Source organism: Aphelocoma coerulescens, chromosome 11 (genome assembly GCF_041296385.1).
Source record: "Aphelocoma coerulescens isolate FSJ_1873_10779 chromosome 11, UR_Acoe_1.0, whole genome shotgun sequence".
NCBI classification, from domain to species: domain Eukaryota; kingdom Metazoa; phylum Chordata; class Aves; order Passeriformes; family Corvidae; genus Aphelocoma; species Aphelocoma coerulescens.
Genome location: NC_091025.1, coordinates 1,089,711 through 1,110,110, shown reverse-complemented (window position 1 = coordinate 1,110,110; position 20,400 = coordinate 1,089,711). Strand labels below are relative to the sequence as shown.

The 20,400-nt window shown below is 59.2% G+C and overlaps 1 protein-coding gene across 1 annotated transcript; it reads left to right on the top strand.

Annotated features, from left to right (window-relative positions):
- The first annotated feature begins 49 nt into the window (after positions 1-49).
- On the top strand, positions 50-19,554 carry TANGO6 (transport and golgi organization 6 homolog). Its single transcript, XM_069026947.1, has 17 exons — positions 50-751; positions 992-1,108; positions 1,848-1,974; positions 2,707-2,831; positions 3,281-3,443; positions 3,964-4,046; positions 5,565-5,677; positions 6,946-7,122; positions 8,527-8,653; positions 9,198-9,377; positions 11,895-12,029; positions 13,299-13,787; positions 13,983-14,040; positions 15,466-15,618; positions 17,519-17,670; positions 18,573-18,686; positions 19,220-19,554. Exons 1-17 carry the CDS (start codon positions 50-52, stop codon positions 19,394-19,396), a joined length of 3,192 nt encoding a protein of 1,063 aa, XP_068883048.1. The 3' UTR covers positions 19,397-19,554.
- The last annotated feature ends 846 nt before the right edge of the window (positions 19,555-20,400 follow it).

The window sequence follows — 20,400 nt, the reverse complement described above, 5'->3', positions numbered from 1 at the left end:
CCACTATGGCGGCCGACTGCCGCCCCGCCCCTTCCCTGCCCTCCCCAAGATGGCGGCGCTCACTGACAGCAGTCCCAACATGGCGGGCGAAGCGCCGGCGGACCCGGAGCCGGGCCGTGTGGTGGAGGCGCTGGAGCTGCTGCTGGGGCCGCCCCGTCATGGCGACAGCGCTACCAAGTCCGTCCCGGAGCCCGCCCTGTGCCCGGAGACGCTGCGTAGGAACGCGGCGGCGCTGGAGGAGCGCCTGTCGCGGGCAGCGGACTGGGCCGCGCTGCTCGAGCTCCGGGCGGCCGTGCTGTCCCGGGCGCCCGGGCTGGCGGCCGGGGTGGCGGGCACGGAGCCGGGCTGGGCGGCGGCCTGCGGGCTGCTGGCGCTGCTGCTGTGCCTCAAGGAGCGCCTGGCCGCGCTCGCAGCCACCCCCGCAGCCCCCGCCGCCGCCGGGGCGCCGCCGCCGCCCGGCGCCGACACGCTGAGCGTGGGGCAGGAGCGGGCGGTGCGGCGGGCGCTGCGGGCCGCCGTGGGGCTGGGGCTGCTGCCGCACCTGCCGCCGGGGCTCGGGCCGGGGCTCGGGCCGGGGCCGGGGCTGGGGCCGCCGCCCGGCACCCGCGGGGCCCGGCTGTTCGCCGCCGTGGCCGCGCTGGTCGAGCTGGCTCGGCTGCCGGCCCTGGGCGCCCCGCTGCTCGCCCGGCACCTCCGTCTGCTCGTCGCCGGGCTCTGCGTGCTGGGACACGGCCCCGCCACCCTCTGCCAGGTCCGTGCGACACTCGCACCTCTTGTCCCCGCTCCCCGGTGGCGGTGTGGGTACCCAGCCGAGCCCCAGCCCGCTCCCCAGGCGGTCCCGCCCGTGTCCTGCCCGCCGTTCCCCAAGTGAGAGGAAGGACGGGAGGCACGGAGCCCGGCGAGGCGCCGCAGGACACCGGCACACCGGCGGGTCCGGGGCTTTAGTGCCCAGCCAAGCTGTTCTCAACAGCCCTGGTGTGTTTTGTTCCAGGCTGTCTCGGAAGCGGAGCGAGCGCGGTGTCGGGAAGCCCTGAGAGACATCCTGGACCGTGTTTACCAGCCGCTGGCGGTGCAGGAGCTGCTCGTCCTGCAGGGACAGCCCAAGCAGGTACCCGGGGCCATCCCCGGCACGGGGCTATCGGGGTCCGTACCCCCGTGGTTCCCACCCTCCGAGGGTGCTGCTCTCCTGAAAATGTTCTTACACCTTAAAAACCAGTCCCCGAGCGCTGGCGAGGCTGCTGGGTGTGTGTCATTCCAGCCGTGCTGTGCAGGAGCGGGGTGTGGGTGTGTCGGGGACTGTCATCGCGGCACGTGCCACCTTGGCTTGGCACCCACATCCGCCGTGCCCGGCCAAGCACAGCCTCTGCTCCTCCAGACCTCACCCTTCCCACTCGGGGGATGACACAGGGCACCTGCTGCTCTTTGGGGCTGTTCCAAAGCCTCCTGGGGAGGAGGAGATGGAGAATCTCTTGAGTGTTGTTTTAGGAAAGTCCCTATTGGATAATGCCCTTAATAGAATCACAGAATCCTAGAATAGCTTGGGCTGGAAGGGAACTCAAAGTTCATCTCCCTGTCATGGGCAGGGACACCTTCCACTATCCCAGGTTTCTCCAAGCCCCATCCAACCTGGCCTTGGACACTTCCAGAGATGGAATAGCATGCTAAGCGCTCAAGGGCTGACCTCTCTCATTAATTCCTGATTTGCTTTGTGCCGCTGGATGAAGCAGCAATTCGAAGCCTGTCTGTGTCCTGTGCTCTCTGTCAGAGCATGGGCTGTTTGCCCAGAGGTGGGTTGGCACAGGTGTGTGCAAATACGCTCCTTACCCTGCTCCTTTGCTCCCCTCCAGAGGTCTCCGAGGGCCGGGGCAGCTCCGGCCTGGCTGCGGCGGCTCTGCGGGCACCTGCTCTCTGAGAGGCTGCTGAGGCCCGGCGGGGTGCAGGCCGTGGTTCGGGGTGTCTTGGAGGGCACAGATGGTGAGTGGAGGGCTCTGGGCCCCAGGATCACAGATTCAGAGGTGTATTGAGACAGTTCATCCCATGAGAGGCCCAGAAGAGCAGAGCCACAAGAGCTGGATGTAGGAATTGGCTTGTGCTGGTCTGAGGTGACATGGTGATAAACAGACTTTGCCTCTGACTGCGCTGAGCTTCCAAACTGCTCTAATTTGGGATACACATAGGTTTGAGAGCCACACTGAAAGACTCTAACCCCACTTATCCTGTTTGTGCCTCAATGGAGTCACACCTCGTGTGTGTCCAGAGTGGGACCAGTCCTGGGAAATGCCCTGTCCCAGTGCCAGTGCAGTGGGAGCCATGCTGGGCGCTGGGCTGTGAGAACTGTAGGGATAGTGAGACCCATCCCATCCCCTCCTCACCATGTCCTGCCAGGAAGGGAAGCTGTTGGTCTCCAAAAGCTGAATCCCACAGATTTTAGTGCCAAAATCTCGTCTGGCCAACTCCAACCATCCAAGCACAACCTCTCCCCACCTTTTGGCTCACCCACCTGGCTGTAGGAGTTATTTTCCATTATCAGAGCTCTTGCACAGCAATTTTCCCCTTTCAATCCTTAAGTTCAGGTGTCTCCTGAAAGATGCTTGATTTAACAAGGGCAATAAAAGCTCAAAATCTGATTTTTGGCTAGGAACACCTGGCTTCAGCCAGAGCTAGCCATGGGTTGGAGCTGACCTGGGATTTCTGCTGCTGTTGTAGGTGGTGCTTGCACTGAAGCAGCAGCTTTGGACTGGAGGAAGTGTGATGCAGTTGGGAAGATCCTGGCTGCCTGCCCACAGCAGTGCCTGTCCCTCGAGGACTACTACAGACAGGTGTGCCCCCAGGTAAGTCCTTTGTCCCCTCTGCTGGGGAGTGCGGCTTGGAGAGTGCTGGGGCTGTTGCTTTTGCTTGAGTGTGGCCTCGTTCAAGCCAGCACAACGTGGACGTGTTCTTCTGGCAGTAGAACATTTCTGCTCTTGAATTTTCCATGTTTTATTGAAATGCTGGATGGTGTTGTCTGATCACACGAGGTGCTTGGCACTGTGCTACACAGAGCTCTGTGTGTAGCCCTTGCTTCCAGCCTTTGGCTCTGGGAGTGGTGCAGGCTCCTGTTTTGAGCCCAGAAAGGCATCCTGCGTGCGTGGGAAGGACACTGCTCTTCCACACATGGAATATCATGCCAGATGCCCAGCAAAGCAGCACATGGGCTGCTCCTTGGTTGCTGTGAGGAGCCAGGCTGCCCCCTCTGAGGGGGTGCTGATCCTTGTTCCTTTATTGTGGACTTTTCTTGCAGGTTCTGGACTTGCTGCACATCCAGGACAAAGTGGTAGCACGGCAGTTCCAGCGTGTGGCCACAACCACACTGCTCACCATGGCCAGGGAGCAGCCACAGCTGGCAGAGAGGCACCTGCTCCAGCCCCTGCTGGCACCCCTCTGCCGCTGCTCCGAGGCCGCAGGTACCTGGACTGGGGAAGGCTCTGGTTTCTCTCCTCACTGGTTTTGGTCATTCCATCTGAATTTCCTCAGGCCGGCAGCCAGGCCATGGAGTGTGGGAGCCCAGTTCTCTGTGCTCACCCTGTCAGTTTGTCTGGGTACACCACATTTGCTACTACTTGAGTCCAGTTACTGCAGCGTGGGAGCCGAGCAGTTTGGCTCTGCCCTGTGCTCCTTGGGAGCCTCTCCCAGTCTGACACCCTTGTTCTGGGCTTCCAGGCGGAAGCCGTCAGTTCCCCACGCTGACCAGCAGCTCTCTGGGGAATCATCTGTCATGGAGTTGTGGTCTGCCTTGATTTCCATGTATCCTTGGGGATTTACAGCATTACAGGACAATTAGCACGGCTAATGAGGGCTGGTCTGTTCCCATGGGGAGGGAAGGGAGCTGTGGAAGTGCTTTTGGGTGCAGGGAAGGGTGGGGCAGTTCTGCTGCCGGGGGCTCTGGGCTGTTTTGGGGGGCTCATGTCTGCCCTTTGCTTTCAGAGCTGGCACTGGAGGATTTGGCAGCAGGGGCCGTGCTGGTGCCAGAGGCAGAGCTGGGCAGCTGTGTGGAAGATGTGCTCAAGGTACCGTGTCTGCTTTGGGTGAGAAAAAGAGCTGGTTTGAGACGTGGTGAGCAGTTCAGTGTGTGTTGGGCCACACAAACCCAGTGTCTCCTGCAGTGATGCTCAGTCATCTCATCTTCATCTGCAGGAGTACCCCAGCCTCCACGTGGGCTGTGCCAGGGCCTCGCCACCCTCACAGGGAAGGGTTCCTTCCCAGTAGCCCATTTAGCCCACCCTCTGGAAGTTATTGCCCCTTGTCCTGTCACTCCAGGCCCTTGTCCAAAGTCCCTCTCCAGCTCTCTTGGAGCCCCTTTAGGCACTGTAAGGAGCTCTGAGGTGTCCTTGGAGCACAGATCTTGGTTCTGGCATTTGGGGGATTGGTGGCGTCCATCCTTGTGCTTCCTGTGAAGGATGAGGGCTTTTTGTGGAGGTCTCTCCTGTGATACCTCCCCTCATAACTCCATTTCCTACCATTCCCTCCAGTATCCCCTGTGCCACGCTGCAGGCTCCAGCAGCTTCCTGCTGCACATTCCAACCCAGAAGGACATCTCCAGTCCAGGAACTCAAATTTCAGAAGCTGGTGACTTGCTTCCTGGCATGCCCCGAGGCAGGCTAAGCTCTTAAATCCTGGGATTGTTGTCTTTTTTCCCTGTAATGATCTGTTGTAACTGGCTGGCAGGCAGAGACCGGTCTGGAGGGCTGCTCCCTCCCAGAGCAGTGCTGGGGGGGTTGGGGTGGGTCCCTCCTTAATGGCAGAGCACTGGGGGCCTGACAGCAGCCAGATTAGTGAGGGGACCCCAGGTTTGGGAGAGTTTCTTGCCTAGCAAGTGTCATTTGATGCTTTGTGAGAAACCATCCTTGGGGCTTCATTGGGAGGCTTTGTGTACACAAGGGTCTGGGGAGGAGGAATGGCTCCGTGGGGATTAGCACAGGGAAACAGGTCTGTGTGCATCAATGGGGCAGGGCAGGGCCCTATGGGGGCATCTCTCAGCCTCTTGGGAGGCTGCTGGTTGAGGTGGAGAAGAGGAGCAAGGCTCTGCAATCACCCCCAAGCCCCTACAACCCCCCCCGAGAGCTTCTGCAACATCTCCAGAGCTCCTGCAGTCCCCTCAGATCCTGTGCAGCCCAATGCCTCAGCTCAGCACCCCCAGCCCAGCTGCCCTACTAGTGACTGATCTCTGTGTTTGAGATTTGCTGTAATTCAATGAAGATTTGCTCATTCCAGAGGGCCTGTTGCATCCCTGGGTAAGGCAGGACCTTATCCCTAAGCTGTAGACTTCCCAAATAGCTGGCTGCAACCTCCCTGTAGCTTGGAGCCCTGCTGTGGTTAAGCAAGTTCTTGGAGAAAGATGGTGCTGAAGGCAGGTTTTAATAAGGAATATGGCATAATCAGGGCAGACAGCCTTCCAGACTGAAGGAAAAGGCTGAGAACCCTCCACCATCCTCCCTGATAGCTGCCCTGTGCACAGACGTGTTCCTGAACTCCCCTCAGCCCCACGCAGGTGTTTGACTCCCCTCCCTGTGCCCTTCTCTCCGTAGGTGTATGTGGTTGGGAATGACAGCTCGAGCCTGCTCCTGGGATCCTTACAGTCAGTCCTGGGAGTGGTTTTTTCCCTCTATTCCTTCGCCAAGCAGAATGTGTCATACTTACGGTAAGGGAGGATTTGTACTCGGCTTCTGCTGGGGTTTCATCTGCTGGGCTCTGCCCACCTCCCACAGCCGCACTCAGGGCACAGGCAGGAGCAGAGATCCATCTTCTCATCCCAAAGCACTCTCGTTCCAAGCAGGCAGTAACCACAGGCAGGGCTCACTGGCAGCCCTGTGCCTGAGGAAGCCATTCTCACGTTAGTTTTTGTGTTCCCTGAAGCCAGAATGTTCCTTGTAGGAGTGAGTGTGCCCTCGGGAGCACAGAGTGGCTCTGCCTAGAGCAGGGATTGTGGTTGTCCATGGATGGAGGTAGCAATGGTGGAAACTGGCTGGAGGGCTCTACAAATAGCATAAAAACTGGAAAAACAGTTAAAGCCCTGCCTCTTGGAAGTACAGGATCATTCTCCAATCTGGGATCACTCTCCTCTGGTACAATCAGGACCTGCCTCCTGGCAGCTGATACCCATACCATGCCCAGCTCCCCATGACTGCTGTACAGTGGGAAGCACGACATGTGCCAGCCGTGGCAGGGACAGGGGTGGCCAGGTGCTGGCTGTCCTCTCTCCTTGCTCCCGCCAGGCTTTCCCTGGTAAAACCGTTCCTGGTGGGGTTACGCTGTGCTCTAGTGATCCTGGCGTGCGGAGGCTTTCCCTAAAAGGTGTGTGTAGACACGGCCTCTGCTGTTACTAAAGGCATCGTTAATCACTTCTAAGAGCAGCGAGTGCCGTGACAAGTTGGTGGAACGCGCCAAGTTCATGCCGAGTCACTGCTTCCTTTGCTAAGGAATTTGGCAGGGATGACTGAACCTGCAGCTGCCTGGAAGTGTACGGGTTTCCAGACCCCTGGCACAGCACAGCGCGGCTGCTCCACCTCATTAACCTGCTTCTTCCCTTGGCAGGGCTCCCCATGCCACCTCAGTGCTCCCATCTCCTTCCTCCTCTCCCTTGGCACTGCCACCAGCCCTTGTCACCTCGGTGTGAGGCGCAGGGAGGGCGTGCCAGGGGCGTTCACAGCGCTCCTTTCTCTGCCAGCCTGAAGTGTGGAGGGACCCAAATCCTTCCATCTGGGAACGCCAGAAGGGCAGGATGTGCTGCTGATCCCCTTAGAAACAGGCACAAATGCTTTCAGCTGCCGGAGCCAGGAGCTGGAGCATCCCAAGGAGAGCCCATGGCTGCTCCGGAGTGCTCCAGTCGTGTCCCTCATCCCAAACCACATCACAGGGAAGGTGCAGTGGGCAGAGCAATGTCACCACCAGCTCCTTTCTCCTTGGCAGCTCCCCGTGCCAGGACATCCTGCTGTGGTTCCTGGAGAAGGCAGAGTGGGAGCAGTCCCTGGCTGTGCTGGAAGGCCTGGCCGGGCTGAGCAGCCACGTGCCCACCCTTCACCCGCGGTGCCAGCTCCGTGTGGGCAGCGAGGGCGGTGCTACCATTGTGATGGAGGAAACCATCAGGTGAGTGCTGTGGGGCAGTCCCCTGGGTCACTCAGCACCCAGGGCTTTCCAGGGAAGCCTGCCAGAGAGAGCCTGGGCAAACAGGGGGCTGCCAGTGCCATCCCACCAGGGTCTCATCCCCTCGAGCTCAGGCAGGTGACGCTTCCACACAACCCACAGAGCCCCCAGGTTCCCTGGACATGCCACAGAGCTTTGACTTCCAGCCCCAGAAAGCATCACTCTCCACCTGAGCATTGGTGTGCACTCCCTGCCTGCTAAGCCCTGCCTGCGCAGTGTCTGGGAATGGGATGGGCATTTCCAATCTCAGCACCCTCCAAATTCAACTTCCAACCTCCAGCCCAAGCCTGTCTGGTGACAGAGTGAGCGGAGTCCCTCGGGCACAGGTGGCACAGTCACAGCACAGACTGTGGCAGTGCCAGCGTCGCGGAGCAGCCACGGAGCTCCTCTGGCGCGGGCAGATGGTCTCGAAGTAGAGGCAGAGCTGGCCATGCTGGGAATTAACTGCAGCCTTTAGTCTCCAGCCACGCAGCCCGGGACATCCGGCAGCAGGAGCTTGGGTTTAAAGAGAGGGGCTGTGAGCTGGCAGGAGGGCTCAGGGCAGCACTGTGGGGCAGGCAGAGGCACAGCTGTGCCCAGGGGTGTGCTGGGAGCACCTGCAGCAAAATCCCCACAAACACGTTTGTTTGGCTTCTTTTCAAGCTATTCATGACCTGAGTTAGAATTACAGGCTGGTTTGGGTTGGAAAGGACCTTAAAGCTCATCTTGTTCCAGCTGCTCCCATGGGCAGGGACACCTTCCACTATCCCAGGTTGCTCCAAGCCCTGTCCAACCTGGCCTGGGACACTTCCAGGGATGGCACAGCCACAGCTTCTCTGGGCACCCTGTGCCAGGGCCTCACCACCTTCACAGGGGAGAATTCTTTCCCAATATTCCATCTAACCCTGCCCTCTGGCAGTGGGAAGCCGTTCCCCCCTGTCACTCCAGGCCCTTTTTATTAACTCTCTTTAGGTACTGGAAGGCCACAATTACAAGCAGCTCTGCCTTGCTTAAACTGGGAATGCTTTAAACTTGTTCCATAATGGTTCTGGCTCTGCCCATGCCCCTGCTGCCACGGCTCTGACCACTGCCTAACTTAGCCAGCACTACTCCTGTTGTTTATGGGATGGCTGGATGAAATGTATGTTTTGGGCTCATGGTTTCTGTTAATGAGTGCAGGTTAGTTAATTAACAGAGCCCATATTACCTGGGCAATGTTTGGCTCAGCTGCCTCCAGGCTCTGCTGGGAAGTGCTGGGAAGGAAGAAGGGTTCCAGGGAAATGCAGACTGGGATTTCACCATACCCTGGAGTCTGGGGGTCAGGGAGTTCTGGGTGTGTTTGTGTTGGTGACATAGTGACTGTTCCAGTGATGAAGATGAGGCCCTGTATCAGAAGATCTCCTCAGAGCAGTGCCGTGTGGAAAGCTTGGTGGAGCTCCTGTCCCACTGCCAGAAGAGTGGTCTGGCTGGAGACTTCTTCATCCACTGCCTGAAGGTGAGGGCAGCCAGTTCCTGGTTGGGGCATACCTGCAGGAAGGGGTTCCCTGGACAAGCAGAAGGCAAAAGAAGGATCAACCCCCTGCGTGTCCCGGGGTACAGCACATGCTGGAGCAGCCCTGTGCTGGGTGGGAAGCCAAGGAGAGGGAGCAGCCCTGTCCCTGAAGGGGTTAACCCTCATCCTCATCCCCGCCCCAGCCGGTTTTAACAACAGGAACATGTCTGAAGTGTGTTGGAGGCTGGGAATAAACCCTGTTGCTTCCTTGGCTGTAGAAGAGGGGCTCCGTACCTGCTTCCTTTGATCCCACTTGGAGCCCCCCATAGATCCCTCTAGGCCTGGGCTGGACTGGGATTTTGTGCCCCCAGCCCACAGTCACAGGAGGAGATGGGTATGAGACACCCAGGGGCTGTGGACAGCTCTTGGAGACCTTCATCTATGGACTGGAAGGTGGTGGTGGTGTGAGGAGTCACCTGGCATTCCTGGCACTGGTTCCCCATGTTTAACCACTGCCTCTCCATGCCCTGTGCTCCCTTCCCGGCAGGAGCTGACTCAGGTGGCTGCGGAGGACGAGGCGGCTCCAAACCCGGCTGTGGAGCCTGGAGGGAGTTTGCTGGAGCTGGAGCAGTACCAGGCCAAGCAGGGGAGGAAGCTGCTGGTCCTGCAGCTCGTGGCTGCGCTGTGTGAGGGCATCTCCGACACCGTGTTCACTGACATTGTGCAGGTTGGTTGTGGCAAAGCCCAGGGGGATCAGCTGAGCACTTCCGGGAGGAGAGGCTGAAGGAGTTGGGATTGCTCAGCCTGGGGAAGAGAAGGGTCCAGAGTGACCTTAGAGAAACTTCCAGTGCCTAAAGGAGCTCCAAGAGAACTGGAGAGGGACTTTGTACAAGGGTCTGGAGTGCCAGGATGAGGGGGAATGGCTTCCCACTGCCAGAGGGCAGGGTTAGATGGGATATGGTGAAGAAATTCCTCCCTGTCACGGTGGTGAGGCCCTGGCACAGGGTGCCCAGAGAAGCTGTGGCTGTGCCATCCCTGGAAGTGTCCAAGGCCAGGTTGGATGGGAGCAACCTGGTTGGCATAACTGTGCTCCTACATTTGTGAATGGGCAGTGCCAAATTTATTAAATGTTGTAATTTCAAAGGCCACTTGACCCGGGTCCCAAAAAGGATTGTTAAAATCTTTCCCCTCCCTGGATGTGCCGGTCAGGAAGGCATCTGGACACTGAGGGCAGCATGGCATTCCCTTGTGGATTCCCTGCAGATCCCTTGCAGATCCGATGTCTTTTAACTTCCTCATCCTGTTTTTTATTGCTGTTTTTCCCCCAGTGCCCCAGCCATGCCAGCTCTCCATGCTGCCGTGGGCAGGGGCGGTCACGGCTCAGGCAGGTTTCCTCACGTTTCCTTTGGGACAAAGGAGCCTTTGTGTGCTCAGCAGCAGAGGGGACACAGCCAGCAGCGCTTTGTCCCCACCTGCCTCCCCATCACACCCACCCACCAGGGCCGGAGAGTCAGGGTGGAAAATAGGGAAGGGTTTTGCCAGTTTTCAGGGTCCAGCCAGGAGTCTGGGATTAAAATCCACCACCAAAGAAATCCAGACAAAAAATCCATTATCCTCCTGCCTGGGGTTGTGTTTCAGGGAGGCCCTGGGCTGGGACAGGGACAGGCTTTGAGCAGGTTCTGCAGTGTGGGGTTCCCGGGGGCATTTGGGGGGGCCCTAATGGGGTGGGAGCAAGTGGGATCCATCCTTCCAAAGCTGGAGCCCAGGAACAGCAGCCACTGTGCCCCCCCCAGCTGCACATTTGTTTTATTTACATATTCTCCTCCATAACCAAGGTCAGCTTGATTTCCTCACTGCACCAAGGATTGTCTCCTCCTGCCTGAGACACAACTGTGCCCCAGTGTGTTTTATTTTACAATTTTTTTCCCTCCCACTTTAAAATGTTTTTTTTTTCCAGATTATTTTTTTAAGTTTTGATTTTTCTCAGTTGCCATCTACTATTATTTATTCACAATTTTCCTTTTTTTTCTTACATTAAATGTAACTTCAGTCCTTCCAGCTTGCGTGTCACTGTGTTGTGAAAGCAAATATTCCAATTTTTTTTACTTACTTGCTGTTTGATGGAATTTCTTCCCTGGAATAATTACCCCAGCAGATACCTGAGCCTTTTATGCAGCCTTTTCCAAAGGCTTTTTCCACAGCTTCCCTCCTTGCTTAAGGGATGTGCTTAAGGAAGCTGGCAGCTGAGGAGGAAATGCTGCCTGCACCCAGTGCCCTGGGGGTGGAAGTTTGGGATTTGGTGCAGTAGGATCTTGTTGCCCTCGTACTTTGTTTTCTGAAATAGGAACACAGTAGTTCTTGTTTTTTTGCAACACACCTATTAGGTAGGAATGACCCTGATCCAAACCCTTCCCAGGCTTGTCTGGGAGAAGATAAGGCATGGAGAACATCAACTCCCTCATTTCAAGATATGTTAGGAAGGCAGGAAGCCTGTGGGATCAAAAGTGTTGGTGCCAAGTGCAGAGAAGGCCAGCGCCAACCAGGCAGGCTTGTGGAATAAAAATATTATGGGAAAAATCACAGAGTAAGTGAAAACATGGGAAACGGCCCGGATGGACTGTCAGCTGTGCAGGATAAGGGGGAGGCTGGTATGGAGAATTGTGGACAGGGGCTGGAGCTCCTTGGCTCTGGAATTCCCAAGCCTTTTCCTAGGGCAATTCCATACAGACCTTTGTTGCCACCACCTTGAGCTTCCCTTTGGGACTGTCCCAGTTGCCTTCCCAGCTTCCATCCCATGGTGGAGCCAGGCAGGAGGCAGAGATGGAGCTGGGATCCCTCTGTTCCTGCAGCCCCATGGGGGCTTCTGCTGCTGAGAGACCCCACCAGTTTAACCATCACCTTGTTCCAGTTGTGGATGTGACTTGGCTGAGCCCACACTAGGATCGGGGTAGTGGCAATAAGAGGAAAATGGGAAGAGTTTCACAGGAATACAGAATCACAGAATATTCTGAATTAGAAGGGACCCACGGGGATCATCGAGTCCAACCCCTGGCCCTGCACAGCACACCCCCACAATCCCACGCTGTGGGTCCCCGAGAGCATTGTCCAAACGCTCCTTGAGCTTGTGTGGAATTGTGCTGGAGAGCTGCGTGGGCTGGGGAGACTCAGCTGGGCGCAGAGGCAGCAGAGCTGCAGAGGAGGTGGCCCGGGGTGTCCCTGCTGCTGACGGCCGTTCCCTTGGCAGGTGCAGGAGTTCGTGGCGGCCGTGCTGCACCGGGCCTGTGCCCACCCTGCGCAGGGCCCCGGCGCAGCGGCCGAGGCGCAGACCCTCGCCATGGCCATGGGGCTCGTGGCCGCCGTGCTCGGCGGGGCCGTCCAGGTGAGGGGGGAAGCCGGGGCTTCGGTGGGTGTGGGGCGGGGGGCCGGGCAGTGCCACGCCCAGTCGAGGGTGCTGCAGCACTGCTGGGTGCCCTGGCTCGGGGTCCCTGCTCGGTCACAACCTGTAAGTAGTTATCTAGAGAGTTATATATAAATGTTTTCCTTGGGGCGGTGCTGGGGTGTTGACCAAGGATTCAATGTGAGCAGGATACCCCCAAGATCCCAATTAACTAATTTATAATCTCTTCCAAAAAGGCACTGACAGAGGAGCACAGTCACATACAGCATCTTTAAATACCAGCACTGCACCCTCTGCATCCCCACACGGTCACAGGCTCCGGAGCATTGTGAACTTCCCATGTGGGCTGTACCCTTGAAAATCCTCTTACATTTTTATATTTACATTTTATACATATTTATATTGTTATTTATATCTCTTGGTTACCTTGTAATACCTATAGATACATGAGCTCTGTCACTCGGGTGTCAGTGGGGCTGCCATGGCGAGTGATGGCACATCCATTAATGCGCTGCCATCGCTGAGCTGCTGGGGTTGCTTCATCCCTGGATTTGCCCTAAGGAAAATCCAGCTGTTAATGGAAAAAGATCATTTATTGTCTCTTATTGCTAAATTTCTAACACTGGGAAAAGAACTGTAGCTGAAGAGAAGTTAAAGCCAGAGCCTTGCGGCTGCAATGGGCCCCTCCCAGGCGAGCTCCTGCTCCCATTTCTGCCTTAATGGGAGTGACATAATTTGGAAAATGGAATGTGAAAGGTTTTGGAAGCAGCTGCAGAGCTGTTTGGGTTTTAGCAGGCGAGGGGTTTTACGCAATCATCCAAAATCTCTGCTAAAGCACCCTTTTTCAGGCCTCACATCCCAAATTTTAGCAGTTAAATCCAGGTTACGGCAGGAGCTCCTTGAGCTCAGGACAGGTCGTGGCTGCCGTGCCAGGAGCATCCTTCCAGGTGGCAAGTCTGGCACAGTGCTGGTGGGAGGGATGTCCCTGGCCTGGCCCCCATGCACGGACACCACTGTTCTTCAGGTTCATGCCCTTCCCACCTTCTCCTGTGCTGCCAGAGCTGCCAGGGCTGGGATTGGCACTGGGATGAGAGGAGCTCATGGTGCCCAGAGCCCGGCTCACGGGCTGGGGATGGGGCTACACATGGGCTCTGGGGCTCCTCACCCCCATGCCCGCCCACCCTCCTGGGAACATGCCAGGGAGTGAACCCTCGTTACATTGGTGCCAGCACTGCTCTTCTCCCTCCGCAGCTCCAATCCAGCGATTTCGTGGTGCTGAAGCGCCTGGTGCCGTTGCTGGAGGAGCTGTCCCGCACCTACCCCGAGCCCCTGACCCAGGAGCTGGCCTCGGACCTGCGCATCGCCATCTGCACCCATGGCGCCTGTTCCCCCAGCACGGTGGGCGCCGCTGCCGATGACGTGCTGGGCAGGAAGCCTGGCACCGGAGCACCGAGCCCTGCTGCCGTTCCCAGCAGAGCCCCCAGCCCCCCATCGCCACGGCACGGACACGGCAGCCCCTCGGCTCACAGGGAGGGGAGCGGAGAGCAGAGCACACGCCAGGAGCCCAGTGCCTCTCCAGCCCCATGTGCCGACAGCCCGGCCCCGGCTGGGCTCCAGGAGCTGCTGGTGTCAGCCTATGACCCCCAGCCCCCCAGCCGGGCAGCTGCCCTGCGCCATCTCGCCAGCCTGGTCACCCAGCGGGATCCCGAGGCACTTCGGCTTCAGGAGAAGCTGCTGCAGGTACCAGGCTTCTGCTATGGTCCTTGTCCCTTGCCTTGGTCCCTATCTCCTGCTGTGTTCCCCATCCCATGCCCCATCCCAGCAGAGCTGGCACTGAATGTGCCATTAGGCTGGAGATGGTTGTAATTATCAGAGCCCTCTGGCCTTGCTGGCCCAGCCCAGGGTCACTGCTGATGGCACTTCCCTTCTTTCCAGGTGTTCCTGGAGAACGTGCAGCACGAGGATGCCTTCGTTTACCTCTCAGCCATCCAAGGTGAGCCGTGCCTGTCGGGATGAGTGCCAGCACTTTGTCAGGGAAGGTTTTGTTCTGTGGGGTTCTGGGAAGTGGGAGTGAAGAGCAGCAGAACCATGGCCAGGCCGAGGGCTCGGCATCTCCTGCCCTTCCAGACTGTGGCTTTGTGCTGTTCCATCAAGCCTGGGGCCACACATGGGCTCCATGCCAAGTTCCTGAAGCTGGAAACTTCATCCCGCAGCTATTCTTACTCCCTGGAACTGGTCACTATCCCTGTGCCAGGTCTGTGTCACCAGCTGGGGCTGCAGTTCTGGCCTGGCACCCACTGAGGGGTCTGTTCAGCTGAGGCTGGCAGAGGAGCAGGACCAGAGGGACCTCCTGCTGGTGCTCCCTCAGGGCTCTGCCACGGTGGCAGTTCCTGAGTACTCACACTGCTTCCCAGGAAACTCTCAGGTCAGTGCTTGCTCCGGCACGCTCGGCACAGCCCCACAGCACCAGGCTGCCCCTGGGATCTGCAGGCAGGTGCTTCTGCCCTGGGGTGATGGGCATGTCCTGTGTGACAACAGACGGTCACGATCCCCTGGGTTCCGTGCAAGGGAGGTGCCATTCCCTTGGCCCACAGCGATGCTGGCACCGCTGCTGTTGGGCTGGTAACCTTTGGCAACAGCTGGGAAAGGAGTTTATGCTGTGCTTCCCACTGCCTGTACAGTCTTGAGAGGGACGGGTCTGTCCTTGCCCGCGGCTGGAGCACAAAGGCTGGAACCATCCTGGTGATTAACGCGCCGCTGCAGCTGCCGCACGTTTGGCAGCGCGGCCGCGGCGGTGATTAACCCTGACGCGGTTCCTCGCAGCACTGACTCACCCGTGGCAGCAGCACCTGTGCCATGCTGAGCCGTGCCGTGCCAAGCATGGGGCTGGGGGCCACGCCAGACGGGTCCTCATAGTCCCACTTGCTCCCTGCCAGTGGTTGTGGCACCGCTGGGTTTCATGGAGCTGGACTCCACTGATGTATTCCTGCTGTACTGGACACCACACCTGGAATCCTGGGGTCAGTTTTGGGCCTCTCATGACAAGACAGATATTGAGGGGCTGGAGTGTGTTCAGGGAAGGGCAGTGGAGCTGGAGAAGGGTCTGATCCCTGTGTCTGGGATCTGATTTCTCATCAGCCCCTGGGAGATGCAGCGGGCATGAGAGCATGCACACTGGCTCCTGCTCCCAGTCTGGGCCAGGCAAATCTGGCAGGGACAGAGACACGCTGGCACCATGTGCCAATGGCCAGGAACTGGGAGCAGTGACCGCACCCTGTGCCCAAGCATTGGCTGCAGTGCCCAGCTGCCCCCAGTGCACCAAGTCCATGCTGTGTCAAAGGGCATCACCCAGCAGCAGCGAGCGGACACCAGCTGCCAACTGCTAAATTACTGATTTTCCAGCTTTTCTCTGCTCCAGGCATTGCCCTGCTCTCCAGTGAGTACCCAGAGAGGATTCTGCCTGTCCTGCTGGCACGGTACGAGTGCCCGGCACAGGGCACGGAGGACGCCGCAGCCGCTGTCACCAGGATGAAGCTGGGCGAGGTGCTGATGCGTGTCACCCGGGCGCTGGGTGAGTCCATGGCCGTGGGCATGGCACTGCCCGCTGCCAGCAGCCACAGCACTGCTCAGCCTCACCAACACCAGGGGGAAAGCCCACAGGGGACTTTGTTGTCTAGAAGGTGGGAAGGATCCGGAAGCCAAAGGGAAGCTGGCCGAGGTTTGCCAGCAGCCAGGAGCAGGATGCCGGGTCCTGCCAGCAGCCCACCATCCCCTCAGTCGGCAGCACCAGGCTTGGAGACTGCCGGGAAGTGCCCGGACACGCAGGGCTGAGGGGTAGAAACTGGATGAGGCCTTTCCGGCATCTGCTGTTGGGACATGTCCTAAAGTGCCTTGTCTGACTCCATGGAGGAGGCCTGGCCAGCGGGAGCGCTCAGCTGGAGCTCTCCATGGCCAGAGAGGTGGCAGCCTGTGTCTGTGGTGCTGGGGCAGCCGGGCAGGGGTGCCTGGTCACCGGGTGGGCACTGTGTGCCTTGGCTGGAAATGCCCCTGAAGAGCCCAGACCCCCTGAGCCCCAGGACTGTGACTCTCCTGTGGCCTGTGCCACATTCCCTGGCACCAGTGGCATCCCTGGGCTCTGCCAGCTGTGGCATCCCACCAGTGCCAAGCTGCGCCACCATCCATCCTCGCTGCTGGCATGGGGAGAGGGCATCCCACTGTCTCAGCTCAGAGCCCCTCAGTCCCGGACCTCCCCGGGCGATGTCCGTGTGTCTGACCCAGTGCGGGGTTTCCCTTGGCAGCTGCCCTGGGGGTGGTGGCACATTCTCCCCCGTGTTCTCCCCGCTCGCTGTGGTGCCGCTGCCGCGGGCAGCCGCTCCGGCGCGTCCTGGCTCGCCGGCGTATTTATAGAACAAATTGCACCAAGTTGTTTCTGTTGCAAAGCTTCAGTATCTGGGAGCGAGGATTTACCCAGCGCTTCAGGATCACTCCACGGCTCTCTGTGATTCTGAGCTCTCCTGCTCTGCTGAGGGACTGCCATGCCTCCCTCCTGCCCTGTCCCTATCCCCATCCCTGTTTTCTGTCTCACTGGAGCAGCTTTCCCTTTCTAGGAGGGGAAAGGAAGTGTAGCCATCTGGCACAGAGGCTGGTGCACTGTTGGCTTTGGAGGGGATGCATCCCGCTCGGATCACCCTGCACTGCTCACACTGCTGTAATTCCAAGTCCTGGGATGCAGGCACAGAGCATGATACGTTCCCAGCAAGTCCTTGGCATCAGAGGGCTGCCCTGTGCTCCCCCACCCTGTGCCAGTCCCCAGCCCTGAGCCCCCATGTGCAGGGTGTTGGGGACCTTCCGTTGCCCACAAGGATCGTTCCTGTCTCCACACCCTGGGGCATCCCAAGGCATCCATCCCACTGCCTCCATCTGCTGCAGGGCACCATTGTCTGAGGAGCTTGCAGAGCTTGAGAGAGCTGGAAAAACAGAACTCACAGGCCAGCTGGCCTTCTGGAGCTTTCTTTCCACCCCTTGAGGCCCTGCCCAGTAGGAGGTGTGCCCGCGCCGTGGGGCACAGAGCTGCTCAGGTCCTGTGGGATGACCACACTCCTGGAATGGTTGTGGATGCTCAGCATGGGCCTGAGCTCTCATTAGCAGCTCACACATCCACAGCACCTCTGTGTGCTAATTGGGGCAGGGGATTGGGTCTGGGTGATGTGGGAATTTGGGATTCACTCTAGGTGTGTTTGCAGGACCATGAGTGACCCCATGGGAGGACTGGGATGTGCCACAGGGCCCCAAGGTCTGTGCCGTGGGGTGTGTGCCGAGGGGCACAAGGCACGCTGCAGATACTGCATCCAGCTGTTCAGTGGTGTTGCAGGGCAGATGCCCAATGCATCTGTTCCCAAAGGAGCCAGGGCTTTGGCAGGAAGGATGGGCCTTTCCCTGCTGGTGACACACAGCTCTGCTCTGTCTTGCAGGAGACATGGTGTTCCAGCACCGGGAGCCGCTGATCCGGGCTTTCCTGCGGGGTGCCCGGGATCCCGACAGTGCCCTAAGGGCCAGCAGCCTCTCCAACCTGGGTGAGCTCTGCCAGCACCTCGGCTTCCAGCTGGGATCCATCATCCAGGAGGTACCAGCTCCATCCTTCCCCTGAGCCTGCCTGGGGAGCATGGGGCCTCTCGTTAAGGAGCACATTTGTTAGCACATGGTTGGGCTGCTGAGGACCTGGAAATGGGACATTTCCATATGGAAACGGGACATTTCCATAGAGGACATGCGTTGCTGATTTTGTGGAGTATAAAAGTCCTGGGGCCTGAAGCAAACACTAGGGAGGTTCTAGCCCTGATTTTTATGGGCCTGCTCCACCCATGGCAGTCACTGCCAGAGGAGACCTGGGGGCACAAGTGGTGCCTGCCAGAGACACCTCCTGCTTAATGACACCTTGCTACCCTCCCGTTATCGTAATTACCATTATCAGTATCATCAGTATCACGGAGCTGGCCCTCACCCGCCCTGGCTGCAGGCTGTGGGTGAGACAGGGCTGCCGAGCTGCTGGAGCTCAGATCCCAGTGGGGTGAGCGCAACAGCCCTGGAGCCGATGGGTCTGTGCCCCACGGGAGCCAGAGCTTCACCCCCCAGTGCTCCTGGAGTGAGACATCATGGATTTGGCACTCGGGCTGCTCCCCTCAGTTCCCGCTCAGCACCGGTGGATCCCAGCAGTTGATGTGATGCCAGTGAGCCACACGCTGCTATTTCGGGAAGGTGCGAGCTCTGCTAATTCTCCCGGCTGTCACTGCCGGGGTTTAATTAGATTCCTTTGGCTCTGCCTGATTTTTATACAGACTGTTACACAGCTTCCTGAGGCATCCATGTGCCACTCGGCCCTGGCTGGAACTGCTTGGAGCCCACGCCCCACAGGACATGGGGTCCCATGCTCATTCTTGGGACATCGCCAGCACCTCGGTGGCTGCTCTGATGGGATCCTCTGCATCTCTCAGTCCTTGCTGATGCCCCCCTGCCCTGTCCCCACAGGTCACCTGCTGTGTGACATCCATAGCCCGGACAGACCCCGAGGCTGAGGTGCGAAGAGCTGCTGTGCACGTGGTGGTGCTGCTCCTGCGGGGGCTGAGTGAGAAGGTCACTGAGGTGGGTCACCCCCTGCTTGTCCCTGGGGCAGGCACAGCCCCCCAAGGGACTGATGCCCAGTTTGGGCATCCCCACTAAAGGGTTCCCTCAACGATCCTGGGGAAGGGGGGCTTTGTGGGAGGGTCCCTCTGAGCTGCTGGGCTGTGCCCTGGGCAGTGCTGTGCCATGCCGGGGGCAGTGCCAGCTCTTGGGAACCGTGGGAGTTGTTCATCGCTGATTTGACTTGGAAATGCCCAGTTTTTCCACCACAGTGGCCTCCCTCCGCAGTTCCCAGTAACAGCATGTTGGGACTTAGTTCCCATGGAGGAAACAGCCCCGTTCCCCACGGGAATCCCCGCAGCCGGGATCCCGGCATGCCCTGGTGCCCCTGTGCTGAAGGATCACCACAATGTGCTGCTGGCGTGTGGGGAAACTGAGTCACGGGGGGCCGAGGCGCCGGGGAGGGGGCAGCCCCACACCTGCCGGGACTCGCCGAGGGGGCGGTGCGGGCGAGGCGCCGGCGGGCGCTGAGCTGCCCTGCCCGCCGTGCCCAGGTGCTGCGGGACGTGCTGCGGGACCTGTACCGCCTGCTGAAGCACGTGGCGACGGCCGAGCGCGACGGCGCGACGGTGCTGCACGCGCAGCTGGCGCTGGAGGAGCTGGACACCGCCGTGAGGAGGGTCCTGTTCCCCCCGCAGACGCTGGAGAAGAAGATCGTGGTGCTGCCGTAGTGGGGCTGAGCCCGTGGAAATGAACTGTTCCTGCTCCGGGGTCGGGGCCAGTGGCTCCCCAGGGACGGGCTTGCTGTGCCCTCCGGGATGCCGCTGGCGGTGTCGGACAGGGAGGGAACCTCGCTGGGACGGGGTGTGGGATTAAAGAGACGTGTTCAGCCCTGTGTCCGTGATGTCTGTGGGGCCACGCAAAGCTCATGGGCACCATCATGGCCATGTCCCAGCCCCTGTGTCCTGTGGAAGGGTGGGCATCACCCCCAGGGTGAGCCCTGGGTTGGGCAAGCAGCCGGCAGGGCCAGTGCCTCAGGCTCCCTTTGGCTAACCAGCACCAATGTGTGACTGTCCCCGAGGGGAGTCAGGAGGGAGGGGGCCTCTCCTGTCTGCACCCTCAGAGTGGGATTCCATGGCCCCTCCTTGGCCCTGTACTCACACCACGAGGATGCTGAAGGCTCCAGGGGCTCCCTCACCACAGGGTCTGAGAATGGGCCCCTCTGCTGTGGCACCAAGAGCCCCCTCCATGCTGAGGAGGGGCTAAGGGCACCTGGCTGGGACCACCACTCACCATCACGTGCTCAGGGATATCCCAACATCAGAGTCACCTCTTCCCTTAAGCAGGGCAGTCCCCATGAGTGCTGCAGCACCATGGGCCCCATTCCTGCACCAGGAGCTGCTGCACACCCGCAGTGTGGGGGGAGCAGAGTCCTCAGGGAGCCAGCTTGGTGGCCCCCTCGCTCCCCTGGCACCAGGCAGCCCAGCCCCACCGTGCACAGCCCCAGGGGCCCAATTCCCAGCTGCCGTGTCCTGCCAGATGGGGAGGTGGGTCCAGCACCCCACTTCCCTGCAGGGCTGGGAGTCCTGGCCGTGTCTCCCCCCAGTGCCATGTTGTGCTGTGAGTGCACAAGCAGCGGGAGCATTCTCCTCACCAGAGAGCAGTGATGGCCAAGCACTCCTCACCTCTCCTGGGGCTGGTGTCGGCCCACAGGCACGCAGCGGGGTGCTGCTGT

Excerpts from the sequence above, each read along its gene's own strand:
- TANGO6 (XM_069026947.1), top strand. The coding sequence starts at position 50 with ATGGCGGCGCTCACTGACAGCAGTCCCAACATGGCGGGCGAAGCGCCG. Across the intron at positions 7,123-8,526 it reads GTGATGGAGGAAACCATCAG|TGATGAAGATGAGGCCCTGT; the intron begins GTGAGTGCTGTG and ends TGACTGTTCCAG. Across the intron at positions 9,378-11,894 it reads TGTTCACTGACATTGTGCAG|GTGCAGGAGTTCGTGGCGGC; the intron begins GTTGGTTGTGGC and ends TTCCCTTGGCAG.